The 16787-nt window shown below is 55.8% G+C and overlaps 1 protein-coding gene across 1 annotated transcript; it reads left to right on the top strand.

Annotated features, from left to right (window-relative positions):
* Window positions 1-4273: 4273 nt before the first annotated feature.
* Window positions 4274-16033, top strand: LMAN1L (lectin, mannose binding 1 like). The gene is made up of 14 exons (XM_061159107.1): window positions 4274-4451; window positions 7014-7168; window positions 7283-7390; window positions 7482-7540; window positions 9015-9114; window positions 9485-9605; window positions 10406-10461; window positions 11133-11265; window positions 11541-11692; window positions 12604-12678; window positions 12957-13024; window positions 13889-14012; window positions 14677-14808; window positions 15890-16033. The coding sequence occupies exons 1-14, from the start codon at window positions 4274-4276 to the stop codon at window positions 16013-16015; spliced, it is 1587 nt and encodes a 528-aa protein (XP_061015090.1). The 3' UTR covers window positions 16016-16033.
* Window positions 16034-16787: the final 754 nt, after the last annotated feature.

Raw genomic sequence — 16787 nt, 5'->3', positions numbered from 1 at the left:
ACAGCTCCCCTGAGACGGCATCGCTGACCCCGGCAGATGGAGAAGGCAGACTGGCCCTGGGTTCCACGGGGCCAGTGGTCAGTGCAGGACCTCTGAGGGTTCACTTCATTCACTGAGACAGGCAGCTGGTGGAGTGTCCCCTTGTCCTTGGGGCTCTGACCTGCCCTCTCCCAGCCTGCAGGACCTGAAATCCAGGCCGTTCTGACTGTACAGGACGCCTCGGGTCTGCTCCGCAGCCCACTGTGGTCCAGCCCCATCACCTCCTGCAGCTCCGTGCTGCTGCCTCTTCACCTCCCCCAGTTCTTCTCTCTGCACACAGCCGGATGCATTTTGTTAAAACCAGACCATTCATTCAACAACACACAGTTGGATCCCTGCTGTGTGGCGGGGCGACGGTTCAGCAGTGAGCAAAACAGACCCTGTGGAGTTGACAATTGGGAAGACAATCACATAGACAAACTGATAAGTGCTATGAAAGAAACGTGTAACATGGGAATCAGACCTTATGTGTAGATCAGGGAGGGCTTCCCAGAAGAGGCAGCATGTAAGCTGAGATCAGAAGGATGAATGAGAGGGTAAGGGGGTGGGTAGCAGCATTCCAAGAGGGAGGAGCCAGCAGGTCCGCTGCTTCTCTGAAGACACAGGAGAGGTAAACAGTCTGCTGTAGGGGTTAGCTGCAAGGTCACTGGTGACTTTAGCGAGACTCAGTTTGGTGGGGCTGGATTCCGGATCACGATCACAATGGCTAGAGGAGGTGCAAGGACTGCAGGAAGGTAGACAGTCTGGAGGAATCCAGCTGTAATGAAGAAAGGATTTTTAAGGCAGTAGAGGCTTAAGCAAATCTGACTGCTGAAGGGAAGGACATTTACCTCGGGATCATGTCCACATACTGAGAGGGAGGTGGACAATAGAGAGGGGAGGGCACGGTAGTGATTCCAAGTGGAAGCTTGCCAAGGGTGAGGTTGGCAGCTGGAATCCAGAGCGTGAGGGGCAGTGGGTCTGCGATGGGAGAGGGACCCTCCTGGTGAGATTCTGAGGAGAGGGTACCATGCAGTGGCACTCGTAGACGACTTAACAGGTCTAGGGCAGGGGTCGGGGGTAGGGGCTCCAATCTAGAGTGTGCTGGTATCCACTCTGTGCCCAATACCAGGATGGGCTTCATGCTCCCAACCTGACTTCACTGAAAGCAGGGATCTGGGTGCCTTTTGATGATCAGCTCTCACTGACTGGTCCAGAAGCCAGCTCAGGTTCAGAAACCTCCAAAGATGCCCGTGGCCATGGGGTCACAAGAGGGGCCAAGCAGGCGACATAATGGAGAATTGTGACAAGCAAGAGTGAAGGGGCAAGGTCCAGCTGATGGGGCCCTGTGGGAATGCAGGCACAGGGGACAGATATTCTACCTGGTGGCCTGAGCCCCTTCCTGCCCCCAGTCCTTCATTACTTCACTCCTTTCACAGTTTTTAATTTCCCCCCTTTGTTCTCTCTCATCCTTTGATTGTGCTCTCATGGACCTGGGGGAACCTGCTCAGAACTCAGTTCAGTACCCAGAAATCTGGTGGGTGTTGCCACTGCCACCCAGACCAGGGAGGCAGAGGACAGAGGGAGCTTCTCAGACAATGGGGACCACTGGGGACAGAGAGGGAGGGTAATGCTGCCAAAGGAAGGGCACTGCCTGGACAAAGGCAGTGAGGTGAGAGGCAGTTGAGAGGCTCAAGTGTGGCCAGGGCTAAGGGGTCAAGGGATGCAATTTGGGAGCAAATGAGGCTAAAGAGAAAGCAGGGCCTAGACCCCACCTGGCTTTGCAGGCCCCATGAGGAGTATAACTTTATGCAAACATGACCAAGATCAACAGAAGGATTGGGGGCAGAGTTTGGCCAGGTCTGCATTTTAGAGAGATGATTCTGGCTGCAGTCTGGCTAAAGTGAATGGGGACAGGGAGATGATGGGAAGGCTGACAGGCCAGGCGGGAGGTGACTGATGGAGGCCTGGGTGGGGGGACCTGGTAGGAGGTGGAGAGGAAGATGAATGCAGCTGGTGTTTCACTGAGCTAAGTTCTGCCTGTCCTTGTTCTAATGGATGCATTATCTCATCTAACCCTCCAAACAACTCTTGGAGAGAGACACTATTATTATCTCCAGTTTATAGATAAGGTACGTGAGGCTTGGAGAGATTAAAGCATCAGGTAACAGTTTGAGGGTGGCAGGAGCAATTGAAGAGCTTGCTGATGGCTGAGGAGAGGAAGGGGCCATGGAAGGGCCCTGGGGCACTCCAGTCTCTGGCTTGGTAAGGTGGGTGGTGCCACCCATGACACCCCAGCCCTGGAGGAATATGTGCTGGGGGTTGGAGAAGAGTTTGGTTTGGACTTGTGGCCTGGGAGCCTCTGTGACATCCAAGCAGAAAGGTCCCCTCCGGAGTTAAATGTTTATTTGGACCAGGAAAAGCGGCTAAAAGCAGAGATTTGGGGATCGTGGGCACAGAGATGGTGCTTGAAGCTGTGGGTGTGGACGAGCTTGGCCAGGTAGCATGTGGAGCCTTTGGAGAGATGGGCGGGGCCAGGGAGGGACAAGAGTGACCAAGAAGCAATTCCTGGGGTGGCCAGGGACAGCAGAGAGGCAGGTGAGCCCTGGGGCAGGGGTTCTTAGAGCAGGGGGAACAGAGGGGTGTCCACAGCATTTCATGTTGCAGAGACCATGTTGAGCAGTGTCCACTAGGCACAGAGAATGGGCATTGTCAGACCTTGCTGGAACAGTTTTCATGGAGTGCAGGGGTGGGGAGGGCAGGAGCTGGAAGGACTTAGGGGGTGGCAAGGAAGCAGGGCTGGAGGGAAGCCCACATTTCCACAGCTCGGCTGCGAAAAGGAAGGGGGAGAAGTGAGTGGAGGTGGTTGAGGGCTCAGTGTAGAGAAATGAAGTTCTTCTTTTAGCATGTCCTAAAATTTTCCATTTGCAGCCATGGTTTTAATTAACTTGTAGAGCTTCAGTATCTTAATTCTACTGGGGGTTTACAAAGTACAGTAAGACTTAAGCTATCCAGAATTCTTGGAGCCACTCTGGAAAACCAAAATTTATTTGGATGAAAATATTTGAGATACAGGATTTTTTTTAAGCTTTTTTTTTTTTTTTTCAATTCATTTGGCTGCTTCAGGTCTTCGTTGCACCATGTGGACTCTTTCATTGCAAGATGCAGGCTTCTCTAGTTGTGGCACGTGGGCTTAGTTGTTCTGCAGCATGTGGGATCTTAGTTCTCTGACCAGAGATCGAACCCATGCTCCCTGAATTGCTGGGTGGATTGTTAACCACTGGACCACCAAGGGGACTCCCAGGATTTCTTATTTTTCAAAAACTTTTTTCATTATGGAAATCATCAAACATATAAAAGTAGAGATTAGAATACAAGGAACCCTCACGTCCCTACTACCCAACTTTAACAGTTATCAACTCAAGGACAATTCTCTGCCATGTACACCCTGTTCCCCTCCTCCCACCCAGGTTCTAGATTGGGAAGCAAATCCTAATGTTATATCAATTCATCCATAAAGCTTTAGTATATTTCTCCAGAAGACGTAAGACTTAAAAAAGAAATTCTACCACAATACCATTATTATTCCTAAAAATTCTAACAAGAATCCCTTAATCAAATATCCATTGTTCAAATTTCCCCGTCTCATTTTTCCCCTTACAAGGCCCATGCGTTGCATTTATTTGCTCTGTCTCCTAAGACTCCCTTTCTATTTTCACATAATTTCTTTGTTGAGGAAACCAGGTTGCTTGGAGGCATGAGTGTTTGGGAATATGGGAGAGAGCTGAGAATCAAGGCAGCGAGAGCAGGACAGGGAAGGATAGGGTGGGTGGGTGAGGGCCAGACAGCAGGGACGGCTACTCGTGGGAAGGAGCCAGGATGAGGGGGACACCCCAGGCAGGGAGGAAAGTCAGAGCTGCTGAGGGTGGCTCGTCCCAGTGACCCGCTGAGGTCCTGCAGCCACTGGGACAGAAGGAAGGAGGAAGGATGGCCTGAGCCGAGGAGCAGGGGCAGAGCTCAGGTTGGCAGGAGGTCAGGCTGCCTCATCAGGCTGGAGGTAAGGGGTGGGGCGGGGCCTGAGATCAGGCCTGGAAGGAACAGGATGTCTGTGCTGGAGAGGGAGGGAGAGGACAGTGCCAAAAACCCAGGTTCTGGGCCATCCTGGCTCCTCCCCCAGTGGCCCTGTCCCAGGAGCCCCTCCCTATCCTCCCAGCTGCAAGTCCACCCTGGGGCCCGGATACTAGATCCCTTCGCAATGAGGGTGGTCCGTGGCCTGGATCCTTTGCTCTGCCTTCTCCTCCTCGTGCTCCTGGACCCCCACAGCCCCGAGGGGGGCCATCTGCCTCAGCGAAGATTTGAGTACAAGCTCAGCTTCAAAGGACCAAGGCTGGCATTGCCTGGGGTTGGAATACCCTTCTGGAGCCATCACGGAGGTAAAATGTTGGGTGAGGACTAGCCATGCCCAGGGCTCTTCAGAACACTGGAGGGGCTGACCAGCTCTGGGTGGCCGTGACTCGGTGGGGAGTGGGCCTGCCGGTACAGCCACTGCCCAAGACGGGGCCAGGCCAGAGGGCAGACAGTGCCACGGGCCCCAGGACCAACCCCCCACCCCGACCTGGCTCCTACTCCACCACCACAGCCCCACCGCTACCCCTCAGCCTCAGCTTCTCTCTGCGTCTCCCCTTCTCTGCCCTGGGACTTCTCTCTCCTCTTCTCACCTCTCCTTGGAGAACCCTTCACCACCCTGCCTCATGGGCCTGTGAACACACACACACACACACACACACACACACACACACACACACACACACGCTAACAGGCTGAGTCTCGGACTCGTAGACGCAAGGCAGCTTGGATCAGCACAGACCAAAACTCTGGCTCTACACGGTCAGGTTGTGGCTGTCCAGGAGACCTGAGCGCAGCCTGGAGGGAGGCTTCCTCATGGCCAGCTCTTTCACCAGAGAGGGCCCCAGCCCTGTCCTGTGTGTTTGTTGGGTGGAAGCAAGCACAAGAGCATCTTAGCCCATATGTTGTATTCAGGGCCTTCCAAACCCAGACCTACAAAGAATCTGTCTTCTACTCGGTCTTGTCCTAAAAAGATTTTTGAGGACTTATATGGACCTATGCAACTGAGAGGAATTTAAATTAGGAGTGAGCCAGAAGAATGAGACATAGTCTTAGGACTGAGGCATGAAATGAGTCCAAGAACATGGTTTGCTGCCAAAATATAGGCTGTGAAGCCTGTCCACTCTTCAGAGTTGAGCCATGAACCTGGTTTAGAGCCTCCTAGCAGTCAAACCGAAGAGAGAAAGCAGATCCAGTGTGTATTTCTGTGTCTATGAGGTGTAATTTCTGAAAAACAGCATAATTCCTGAGACCAGAGCAAATATCCCTTGAAGAAGACAGGCCCTCTTAGCAGGGTTTTTGGGCCCAGTTCTCCCTCACAAAGACCCAGGAGGTTAACAAAGGAGGAGGCTGTTCCCCATAGCACAGAGCCTCAGGCCCAGGATGGTAGGACCCGGACCACAGTCATTGTTCTGGGCCACGCCAAGTCTGGGGTGTTCCAGGACATATGGGGGAGCAGAGGCACATTCTTCAAGGTCACTCAGAGATACGCTCAGTGTCCATTCATCATTCATCCCTTTATCCGACTCCCCCCACGTCCTCTGTGCCCCAGGCCTGAGTCAGCTTCGAGGAGCCTACAGTCTGCAGTGAGGTCCCCTGAACAATCCACCGGAGGCCCAGTGCAGAAGTGTGGCAGACATGGGCAACCTCCGCCTCCTGCATGCTAGTTCAGAGGTGGTGGCGGCTCCCAAGGGCTCAGCCCTCCTGGCCTTGCAGCCTCTGAGCCTCCCTGCCCCCAGCTCTGGCCTCTGCTGAGCAAACAGGCTGGATTAGCAGTCTCCAGGACATGTTGGCAGGGTCTGGGCCCTGGGCCAGGTTCCAGGCTGGCAGGCCGCAGGGGAGTGGAGGCAGCTGGGGCAGGGCCTCTGGTCTCCCTTCTCCATTTCCTGCCAAACCTGCCTCAGTTTCTCACTCCTTCCTTCCCTCTCCCCCCATCCCACCCATATCAGTGGTAATTCTCACACTCACTCCATCCCTCATGGCCAGCTCCCACCTCTGCTTTCATGCTTTCCCCACCTTGAGATGCCCCCTAGGTGCCCCCACCAGGAAGGCCCGCCTGTGTCTGGACATACCCATGTGTCCACAGCCTGGAGTCCTGGCCCTCTGCCTGGTTCTTCTCTCAGGGTGCTCCCCTGTGTTCATGGTCTCCAGCCTGTCCTTTCCCTCATAGGCCCCTCTTCCTCCTCTGAGAAACACAATGCTCCCATGCTCACTTGCTCAGTCATGTCCAACTCTTTGAAACTCCGTGGACTGTGGCCCTCCAGGCTCTTCTCTCTATGGGATTCTCCAGGCAAGAGTACTGGAGTGGGTTGCCATTCCCTTTGGACACAAATCTCTCTCATGGTGGAAATGGCTTGTACTTTGGAGTCAGAGGGAGCTGGGTACCCATTCACATAGTTCCTTAATTTTTCTGAGCCTCAGCTTCCTCATCTATAAAATGGGGTCTTGGGACTTCCCTGATGGTCCAGTGGTTAAGACTCTAAGCTTCCACTGCTGGGGTCATGGGTTCGATCCCTGGTTGGGGAACTAAGATCCCCCATGCCAAGTGGCCAAAAATAGTATAATAAATAATTAAAAGATAAAATGGGGCCCTATAAAAGCAAGCTGCACAGACTTGCAGTGAGGCTTATGTGAGAATGCAGGTAAAGAGCTCCATGTGTGTCTGGAGACTTTGCTGACCCTCCCTCCCCCTGGCAAAGACCCAATCCCCATTTCTTCAATGGATTCCACTGTCTGACCAGCCAGCTTATTACCACTGGCTGTAATGTTCCTTCCTTCCTCCTTCTGGAGCCCAGCCTAGACCAGTGAGAGAGAGTGATGGGGGAACAGGGGCTGGTGGGGCCCAAGCCCTGAGCTGCCCTGGCCCGCAGATGCCATCCCGGGCCTGGAGGAGGTACGGCTGGCCCCATCCATGCGGAACCGGAGTGGCGCCGTGTGGAGTACAACCCCCATCCTCTTCCCTGCCTGGGAGGTGGAGATACAGATGAGGGTGACCGGGCCGGGGCGCCGGGGAGCCCAGGGCATGGTAAGTGGTCCCCATGAAAGTCCAGCAGAGGGGGTGGGTCAGAGGAGCTGGTGGTGAGCCCGGGGTCCCAGCGTCCTGCAGGGACCCCTGAGCTGAGCAGCTGCGGACCTGCAGGCCGTGTGGTACACCCAGGGCAGGGGCCAGGTAGGCCCTGTCCTGGGGGCGCCGGACTTGGGGGACGGCATTGGAATCCTCTTCGACTCCTCAGCCCAAGATCCCCAGGTGAGTGGTGGTCTCCTGTCCGTCGTCCCACCCACACCCTCACCCTCTGCCCTGTGCCCGGGTCTCAGGCTGCTTGTCACTTCCCACACAGAACAGCCCTGCCATCCATGTGCTGGCCAGAGATGGGCACACCCCCTACGAGCCGCTTGGGTAAGGGCCCGCCTGGGTTGACCCCTACCTCATTCCTGGGCTACGAGGAGCTCGGTGGTTACCCACACGGCCCACTGTGCCCTGCCCTGGCCTCTGACGGAGAACCCCCCTCCCAGGGCGGTGGTCTCCTTGCTGTCCTCTCATCTGAGCTGATGACACTGCCCAGGGCCCCCCTCTCACTAGGTCCAAGCTATGCCTCCTCCAGGGCCTGGGACCAGGGTTTGCTTGCTCTTCTTGGGAATTACTCCCCGGAGTCCTCAAGTCACTGAAGCCAACAGCCCCAGGGCAGCGGGGGTAGTGAAATGACACAGGGTGAGGCCTTGTGCTCAGCGTTTTCACTCCCATCATCTCATCTTGACACTCTTGAGAAGTGGGGATTATTAGGCTCCAATTACAGGTGAAGACGTTGAGCCCAGAGTGGAGAAGTGATTTGCCCCAGGTCACACAGCTGTGCCCGGAACTGAGCTCTGAGGCCAGACTTGCTGGTGCAGGGTCCACGCCCTTTCCCGCACCAGCTGCCTGCGTGCCTGCCAGCCCTGTCCCTTTCTCTCCAATGACGTGGCTGCCCATCCCTCCGCAGCCAGGATGCCTCCTCAGTAGCTGGGCCAGTTCATCAGTGTCTCTTAGCAAACATCCCTCTTAGCTCATAACAATTAGAATAATTGCTAACGTTTACGACCTGAGCTTACTGTACGCCAGGCACTGCGCCAAGCGCTTCACGCTCATGGCTTGGTTAACCCTCGTAACAATGTTATGAGGTAGTTTCAATTATTATCCTCATTTAAAAGATGGGGGAACTCGGGTTTGGAAAGGTGAGGCAACTTGCCCAAGGTCACAGGGGCTCAGAGGGCAAACACACGCCGGGGACCTGGAGCCGACTCCTCCCCTGCTCTGTGCTGCCCCCTCTCGGCCGCAGGCGGTGGGGACGGGCTCGCTGCCGTGAGAGCTTCTGTGTGTCCATGAGCCCAGACACACTCAGGATGTCTCAGCACTCCTAACCCTCTGGACCAGCTGCTTCACCCCCGTGGGGAGGCCGGCTGGTCACATTGTCCTTGGCTGCTAGGATGGGCATCGTGCTGTCTGTCCTTCTATGGGCCAAGCAAGGCAGAAAGGAGAGGAAAGAGAAGCCGTGCCCAGAGGGAAGCCAGTGGGAGACCGAGGAGGCGGTGGTGGGCCTGGGGGATTGTGGGTAGAAACCCCACTGTTGGTCCAGGCTGAGCCCTAGGGAAACATCCCAGGGCGGGCCTCAGCCTCTTCCGTGGATTCCAAGTCCCAGCATTCTGCCAGGCAAGGCTTGCTTTCCCGCTTCTCTCTCTTCTGCTACTAGAGCAGAATACAGCAACGGAGGCTGGAGCTAGACCAGGAGCAGTGGGGGCGGGTGGCACTGCAGGCCTGGGCGCACGGCCTCCGGGAACACCCCCACTGGTTAGGCCTTGGGTCCTGTGTGGCCTGGCTGGATTCCAAGTGCCCGCAGGGAAGGAGGCAGCCTGGTGCTGGGCTCCTGCCGCCAGGACTTCCGGAACCGGCCGTACCCCTTCAGAGCACGGATCACCTACTGGGGGCAGAGGCTGCGTGTGAGTCATCCCTCCTGCCTTTGTGGGTCCACCGGGGAGGGAGTGCAGGTTACAGGGCTCAGAGCTCTGTGGATTCCCATGATCCCACAGACACACCTGTGACAGCACGTGCGGTCCCTGGCACACGTGGGCAACACCCATAGGGATCCCTGCTCTCTACACAGACGCCTAACTTGCCCCCAGCACATGCCTGGGAGAGCTGACATGAGCCCAGGTGTGCGAGCCCCTCCACGTCACTCTGATTCCAAGCTGCCTGCCCGCCCTCCGGGTCAGGGAGCCAGTGAGTCATGTGGGGACACTGCCCCTGCTGGGGCTGGGGGAGAGAAGTGGGCTCCCCCTGTGAGGGACTCATGGCCTTTGTGTCCCTCAGGTGACTTTGAACAGCGGCCTCACTCCCAGCGACCCAGATGAGGTCTGTGTCGATGTGGGGCCCCTGCTTTTGGCCCCTGGAGGTTTCTTTGGGGTCTCGGCGGCCACGAGCACCCTGGCAGGTGAGGGCCTTCTGGGCAGAGGAGCGGCGCTGACTGAACACCACTTCTAAGAAGCACTGGGGAGGGGCCAGCCAGTTCCTCACTGTGGGACCCAGCAAAGCCACAAACCCTCTCTGGGTCTCTGTTACCATCCGGGGAAGGTCGTGTCTGCCTAGCAGAGTTGATGAAAGTCTCAAATGGCGTAAAACACAGGTCACTTCCATTTCAGTGTTGGCTCCACAAGGGTCCCTAGCTGGGATCTGTGGGGCAAGAGGAAGAGGGTCAGCCATAAGGGACATCTAGGAAATAGAGCAAAAGGATGTGGTGTAATGGAGAGCCTGTGGAGGAACCCAGCCGGAGAGCAGGGTGCAAGCAGAGGCGGCATCCTGGAATGCCAGGACTTCGGTCTTTAGACTCTAGGCACGGTCTTTAGACTCTAGGAGCCATGGCAGGTTTCTAAGGAGGGGAGTGACGTGGTCAGAGTCACGAGGAGGAGGAGGCAGCCCCTGTGTGGTTCTTCTGCCAGTAGCAGCCAGGCTCTGGGCCTGAGGGTATTGCTTGGCCTGTGGTCATGGCTCTAGGTCAGGACCGTCCAGTTTTCCCATTCACTGGAGGTCCCCCTTTACTTCTCTGTTGGAGTCAGTCCTCACAGCCCACCCATCTGCTTATCTGATCCTCACACCTTTCCTATGAAGAGAGGAAAGATGAGGATCAGAGCTGCTCAAAGTCACCCAGATCTCTTGCCTGCCCGGAACATAATGGAGGCCGAGGGTGAGGGCTGAGGGAGTGAGTTCCCTTCCCTTCGCTACCCTGCTTTCTAGATGACCATGACGTCCTGTCCTTCCTAACCTTCAGTCTGCATGAGCCGGGTCCAGAGGTAATGCCAAACCTGGGCCTTCCCTGGGGGGAGGGCTGGGGGAGAAGCAGCTCAGGGATCCCTCCCCTCCTGCTCTGCTCACATCAGCTGTCAGACCTGTCATTCCAACCCTTATCTCTATCTGCTTGTGGAGCTCTACTCAGGCCAAGCCTTGTGCTGGGAAGTGCTGGGGGCCAGAGATGATTCAGAGCCAGGCCCTGTCCTTAAGGAGCTGTGGGAGCACTGAGGGGTCCTAACCTGCCAGGGGAGCAGGAAGATGGCATGGCAAAGATGAGCTTGAAGGAACAGGGGGAGTGGCATAGACAAAGGTCTGAGGGAGCTGCTGGGGTCTGGGCCACAGTGGGAGAGACGGGTGTAAAGATCGGCAGTACAGCAGGGCTGGGAGGACTGGGCCTGGTGGCTGAGCTGAGGGAGAACTAGGTGTGTGTGTGTGTGTGTGTGTGTGTGTGTGTGTGTGTGTGTGTGAGTGTGTGTGTGAGTGTGTGAGTGTGTGTGTGTGAGAGAGAGAGAGTGTGTGAGTGTGGCGGAGGTACAGCAGGGCTGGGAGGACTGGGTCTATGCCAGGTGCCTGTTTGGTCAGGAAGGGGGCAGGGCTTGAGGGAGGCCCTGTGGGAAGAGTCCTCTGGCCTGCCTCTGGATTTGGGGCCTAAGTTTGTGTCTTCTTTCTCCAGCCTCCCTCACAGCCCTTCCTGGAGACAGAGCAGCTCCGCCTGGAGAAGCAGCTGGAAGGGCTGCGGGCAAGGCTGGGCCTGGGCACAAAGGAAGACATGACTCCAAAGCTGAACTATGGAGTCCAGGAAGAGGGTAGGGACCCAGGGAACAGGCAGGTGGGCCAGGGACTCGATTGAGGGTCACAGTATCCTCTTCCCTTCAAACCAAGAGCCCTTTAACCAGTGGGAAGCGGGGCGCCTGAGGAGGCCGTATCTAAGCAGGCTCTGCCCCACCACCCAGACACATCTTTCCAGGGGAGTCTTGGAGGCAGAAGCCACACGTTTCTGCCCCTCCAAGGTGGCTTCAAAAGACAGGATCTGTTGCCCACCCCAGCGGCCTGCCTGTCCCCGCTCTGCCCTGATCCCCAGGGGAACAAAGCTTCGGCCTGGAGGAGACACTGCACAGACACAGGCAGATCCTGCAGACCCTCCAGGGTCTCTCCAAGCACTTGGCGCAGGCTGAGCAGCAATGGAAGCAGCAGCTGGGGTCCCCAGGCCGGATCAGGCCTGAGGGAGGATGGGTGAGTGGCCCTTCGAGCACCCAAGGGTCTGGCCTGCAGGCCCGGAGAAGCCAAGCTCCATAGGCTGTTCTGATGGCACCAGTCAGCTCTCTCTGTCCAGAAAGAGGGGCAAGCACTCTGCCCGGGAACGCGTCTCCCCCAGGGTCTGGAGAGACAGGAGTGCGTGCACGCGTGCCTAGTTGCCTCAGTCGTGTCCGACTCTTTGTGGCCCGTGGACTGTATCCCACCAGGCTCCTCTGTCCATGGGGCAAGAATATTGGCGTGGGTTGCCATGCCCTTCTCTAGATCTTCCCACCCCAGGGATCGAACTCGCATCTCTTCTGTTTTTTGCATTGGCAGGCGTGTCCTTTACCACTAGCGCCACCTGGGAAGCCCTGGAGGGAAAGGAGGGCAGGGGTGAAATGCTGCAGGTGGCAGGGTGGCGTGGATCTGCCAGATGGGGGAGCGAGGTGGGGGTTGGGGGGGCTTGGCACAAGCAAAGGCCCACAGAGCCCATGGCTGGGGCTGGGGAAAGGAGTTGCCAGGTATTTAGACGCGGATCTCTAGACAAGTGACAAAAATAGACCGGGTGCTTATTTGCATGTAGCTCCACATGTGATCTGATTCACATACGCTTGCTTAATGCTCAGATGCACCAGAATCCTCGTTTCCCCTCCACTGCCATCCTGGCTTCTCCCCCGGGGAGTCACGTCCCATGGCAGACCCAGCCTGGGGCCTGAGAGCTGAGCTCAGTCAAGATGTTAGATGCCGGGCAGAAGGGGCCAGCGGCTCCTGTGAGCTTTGCTGGGCTCTGGCAGCTTGAGGTTTGAATTGTGTCCTCAGGACAGAGCAGTGGAGCCTGGGCTGATGGAATAGGGCAGAGGGGAGGGACCAGGTCCTCCAAGGCCACGTGTCCCTGATCCTACTGCCAGGCCCAGGACTCCCCCTGCCAGGCTCCACCCACCCCTGAGAGAGGTGGCTACCTCTCCAGGTCACTGGGCAAGAAGGCAGCCCAAGCACTGGGAGTTGACTGGCTGGGACCAGGTCGGGGGTGAGGATGGGGAGGGAGGGGGAAAGGGGACTTCTTAGGGAGAAGGGTTTGGGAGGAGGGGAAAATCAGAAGCCCAGATGCAAAGGGTCAGATAAACCTAGCGTATCCAAAATGAGGGCCCAGGTAACGGAGTGAGGCCTCTGAAGGAAGAGGGCTGCAAATCCCCGGGGAAGGTGAACTCTGAGAAGAGGGGCTGTGCCCTGGGCCCTAAAGAAGAGGCTGGTACTCCTGCAGGACTCAGCCAAGGTCAGTGCCCTACTCCGTGGACAGCAGACTCTGCTGCAAGACCTGCAAGAGATGAGGTAAGGGCACCAGGAGAGGAGGATCCTGGGGGAGAGGGAAGAGGAGTCCCCACCCACCAACTTGCTTCTCTTCCTGAAGAGCCCCCATCAGGCCTTTAATACTTTCATCATCTCCTAAGCAACAAGCACAAAGCCTGGAAAACAGGGAGGGGCTAGGGGCAGAGTTAGGTTTGTTGAACTGAGCTGAATTTAACTGAATCAAGTCTAAAGTTTTGAAACTCCTGGTTTAAACACAACTCCCTAGGACAGTCTCACCCCAGGGAGGGTTAGTAAAATTGAGCCTTCCTTCAGTGATAGCTTCCAGAAGGAGGGGACATTTTGAGGGGGTTCTTAGAGGGAACACAACCAAAAGCAGGCCCAGTTGGGGGATGGGCAGCCCCTGACTTCTTTTTACCCACCTCTGGCCCCTTAGCATCCCACTCTAGGCCCAGGCCTCTGGAGTTATCCATGGAGCCCTAGGGGCAGGGGGTCACCTTGATGCCATGGGAGGAGAGGGGCTTCAGCCTGTATGCTGTGGCTGCACCCCAACCCCAGCCCTCCTCCTTATATCTAGATACCCCGGGGCTGGGAACATGAGGAGGAAGAGGATTTAAATCCCTGGGGGCCGGGGACCGAAGGCAGAGCCCAGGGAGCCTGGGGTTGGGACGGACAGCTTAAGGGAGATGCTTCTCTGAGCTAAAGTGTCTCAAGGAGATGCTCTGGGTAGGGGGGAAGACCACCAGTCCCCAAAGGGGGCCTTATGGGTGGTGCCTGTTCCTCACCCAGGTGCTGCCTTTGAGGATTATGGGAAATCCATAATTAGGTACTTTGGGTGCAATCAGAAGGGATAATGGGTTCTCTCCCTTGGTTTCCACTCTGTACCAGGGATGCAGCTGCTCACATGGCCTCAAGAGCCCAGGTCTTCTACCTACCCGTGGGCACCAAGCATCATTTCTCAGAGCTGGCCCAGATCCTGAGCCTCCTGCAGAAGGACCTGCGGGGCCCAGCGGTGAGAGGGACAGCAGCGAGGACCACGGGGCTCAGCCCCCTTCTTCTAGCACTTCCACAGCCCCAGACCCCTCCTGCCTTTGCCCTTCCCCCCCTGGGACTCCTGTCAGGCACACCTGTGTCCGTCGTGCCTGTGTGTGCATGCACACGGGCATGCAGGCACACGGATCGCATTTTCTCTCTGCCTCCTCTGCTCTCTGGAGAGTTCCACAGACTGTCAGTACCAGCAGGGCCCTGGAGATCACTTGGTCCAACTCCCACAATGACCAGAAGATAAATGGGAATGGTCTGTGCCCAAGATCATTCAAAGCTTAGTGGTGAAGTCCGCTCTTTCCTGTGCCCTACTCCATCTTGCTCTTTTCCTTGCCCTCTCCATCACCCTGTCTTTGGCTCTGTATTTCTCTCTCTCACTTATCTCTAGAGCCTTCAGCACCCTGAAAATCCCAGGCCCCAGGCCCTCCTGGCTGTTCCCACAAATAGGGACATAGGAGCTGGGGTGGGGAGGCAGCTTTGTACCCTGCCCCCTCTCCAAGTTCCTTGGATGAAAGCCAAGGTACCCCAACACTGAGAGAGGGAAACAAAGCCCCACAGTGGTCCAGATTCTAGGTCCCCTCCCTCCTTCTGAGTAAGAAGCTGATCTAAGATCTTAGAACATCTCTTTTCAGAGAGCAGCAGCCAAGGACCCTCACTCACCTGGCAGGTCCCCAAGGGTTTCCTCGTGCCTGCAGCCTGGCATCTTCCTGTTCTTCCTCCTCATCCAGACTGTAGGCTTCTTCTGCTATGTACACTTCAGGTGGGCGTTCCCATGTGCAGGACTTCCCACACCTACCTGGCATCTCTTGGGTCTGGACCATAGAGATTCAGTTTGAGAGAGGGGATACTAAGGTTCCAGTGGGGAGATCCACATGGCCCACCAGCTGGCAAGAAGCAGTGCCCAAGTTAGGGCCCATTTTTTCCATAGAGATGCTGACTACCTGCTCAGCTGCTGGTCCCATCTGAGTCCTCTCCTCACAGAATTCACTCTCTAATGTGATAAACTGACAAGTAACTAACAGTCACGTCCTTTGTGATCAGTGCCATGACAGCAGGAAGCTCAGGGGCCTAAAAAGTGCTGGAAAAAGCACTAGAGCCAGCTTGGGGAGATCAGGGAATCACCTGGAAGGGATATTTGATATGGATCATCAAGGCAACTAGGAGTGTTTCAAGCCCAACAAGATAAGTAAAAGCATTGATGTAGAGGAAACATCATGAGAAAAGATGTGGAAGCATGAAAAAAAAAATATATATATATATATTATATATATATTTTGGAGAAAAAGTGGCAAGTTCAGTACTGCTAGAGCAAAATATTTGTGAAACTGGGCAAAGAGAATTTAAAAGTTTGGCGGCATGTCACAGTTTCTGCTTGATGAATGTTTGTAAACAAGTAAGACTTTAGAGATGCAAGATGTGCTAAGGAGCTCAGAAATGGGGCAGTCCTTGTCGGTGGTATTTCAAGACAAAAGGAATCAGTGTGGGCTGTGATGGTCCTGGAGGAGGAGTGAAATATGCTGCGTTTTAAAAGCAGAGTGGGAGAGGAGATGGCCTGCAGGTGCGCAGAACAGCAAAGGTATGAGGGTGGAAATGATGACAGGCTTATGTTACATAGGAGTGCAATGGTAGTCATAAGGCTGGAGCCACCTGGACAGAATTTGAATGCCAGGAAGAAAGTGTGGTACTGAAGGAGCAGACCAAGGGTGCCATAGAAGTTCTCAGAGCAGGGGATGCTGTGGTCCAGTGAGTGTAGGGCGGTGGGTGCAGTAAATATAAAGAGCCTGGTCTCAGGAACCCAGAAGGGAGAAGCCCAAATGACCTTCTTCTCTCCCTGGCAGCAAGCAGAAGCTGGACATGGGCCTTCAGGACTATTTGTCCACATGCAGCCTTCCTCTGAGTTCTACACCACAAATCCCTAGGGCCCTGGGGGCTCTGCGGAGGCAGCCCTTCTCCCCCAGCATACAGGCATGACCTACTTCGAAGCCCTGATGAAATGTCCACTTCTCATCACTAGGAAGTCAACATGTACCTGGGGGTAGAGGGCTTGGCCGGTGTCTTCTGCCCCTGGGTGCCCAGCTCCTACCCACACCTTAGCTTTGGGGACATCCACACTTATTAAAGGCAATTTCCCTCTCCCCATGCTTTGATATGCTCATTTACCTTCCAGCATCACCTTAATCTCTGAAGGCTTCAACTTCTTCCAGATGGTCACTGGGAGTGGGCTCCAAGCAGGCAAGGAGGCCCAGGGCTGGCTTGACTGCCAAAAAACCAGATACCCCATAGGCCTGAACTCGGGACTATGGTGGGAGATGGCGTCACAGCTGTGTATAATTCTGTCCCCAAATTCACCCAGAACAAGGAAGGGTGCCTCCGTGCCCTTCCTGGTCCAGCCCAGCCAGCATCACCATGAACAACTCTCTCCCTACTCCCTGTAGCTCCAGGGGTCAGCAGGGCAGGCACGTGACAGAGAACTCTGAAAGGCAACCCATGGAGCCATCATTGGGATTCCCCACTCTCTGGTCTCCCTCCCTTTCTCAGCGTCAAGCTCTTTGGGCAGCTGCTGGGGCGGCGGGTTGGAAAGAAGGTTGGGGTAGAGCCCAGGGCTACTCGCACCTCCCAGCTGAAATCCTGGTTATCAGCCATTTGGGGGAGACGGAAGTAGGGGGAGCAGGGTTCTGGGGTGCATAAAGGCACAACTCATTCCCCTGGGGAGCGACCCTCCCCCCTCTTAACGGCAGCCCCA

The sequence above is a fragment of the Dama dama genome, chromosome 13 (genome assembly GCF_033118175.1).
Source record: "Dama dama isolate Ldn47 chromosome 13, ASM3311817v1, whole genome shotgun sequence".
NCBI lineage: Eukaryota > Metazoa > Chordata > Mammalia > Artiodactyla > Cervidae > Dama > Dama dama.
The sequence above is the reverse complement of the archived record's forward strand: the minus strand, read 5'-3'. Positions and strand labels throughout refer to the sequence as shown.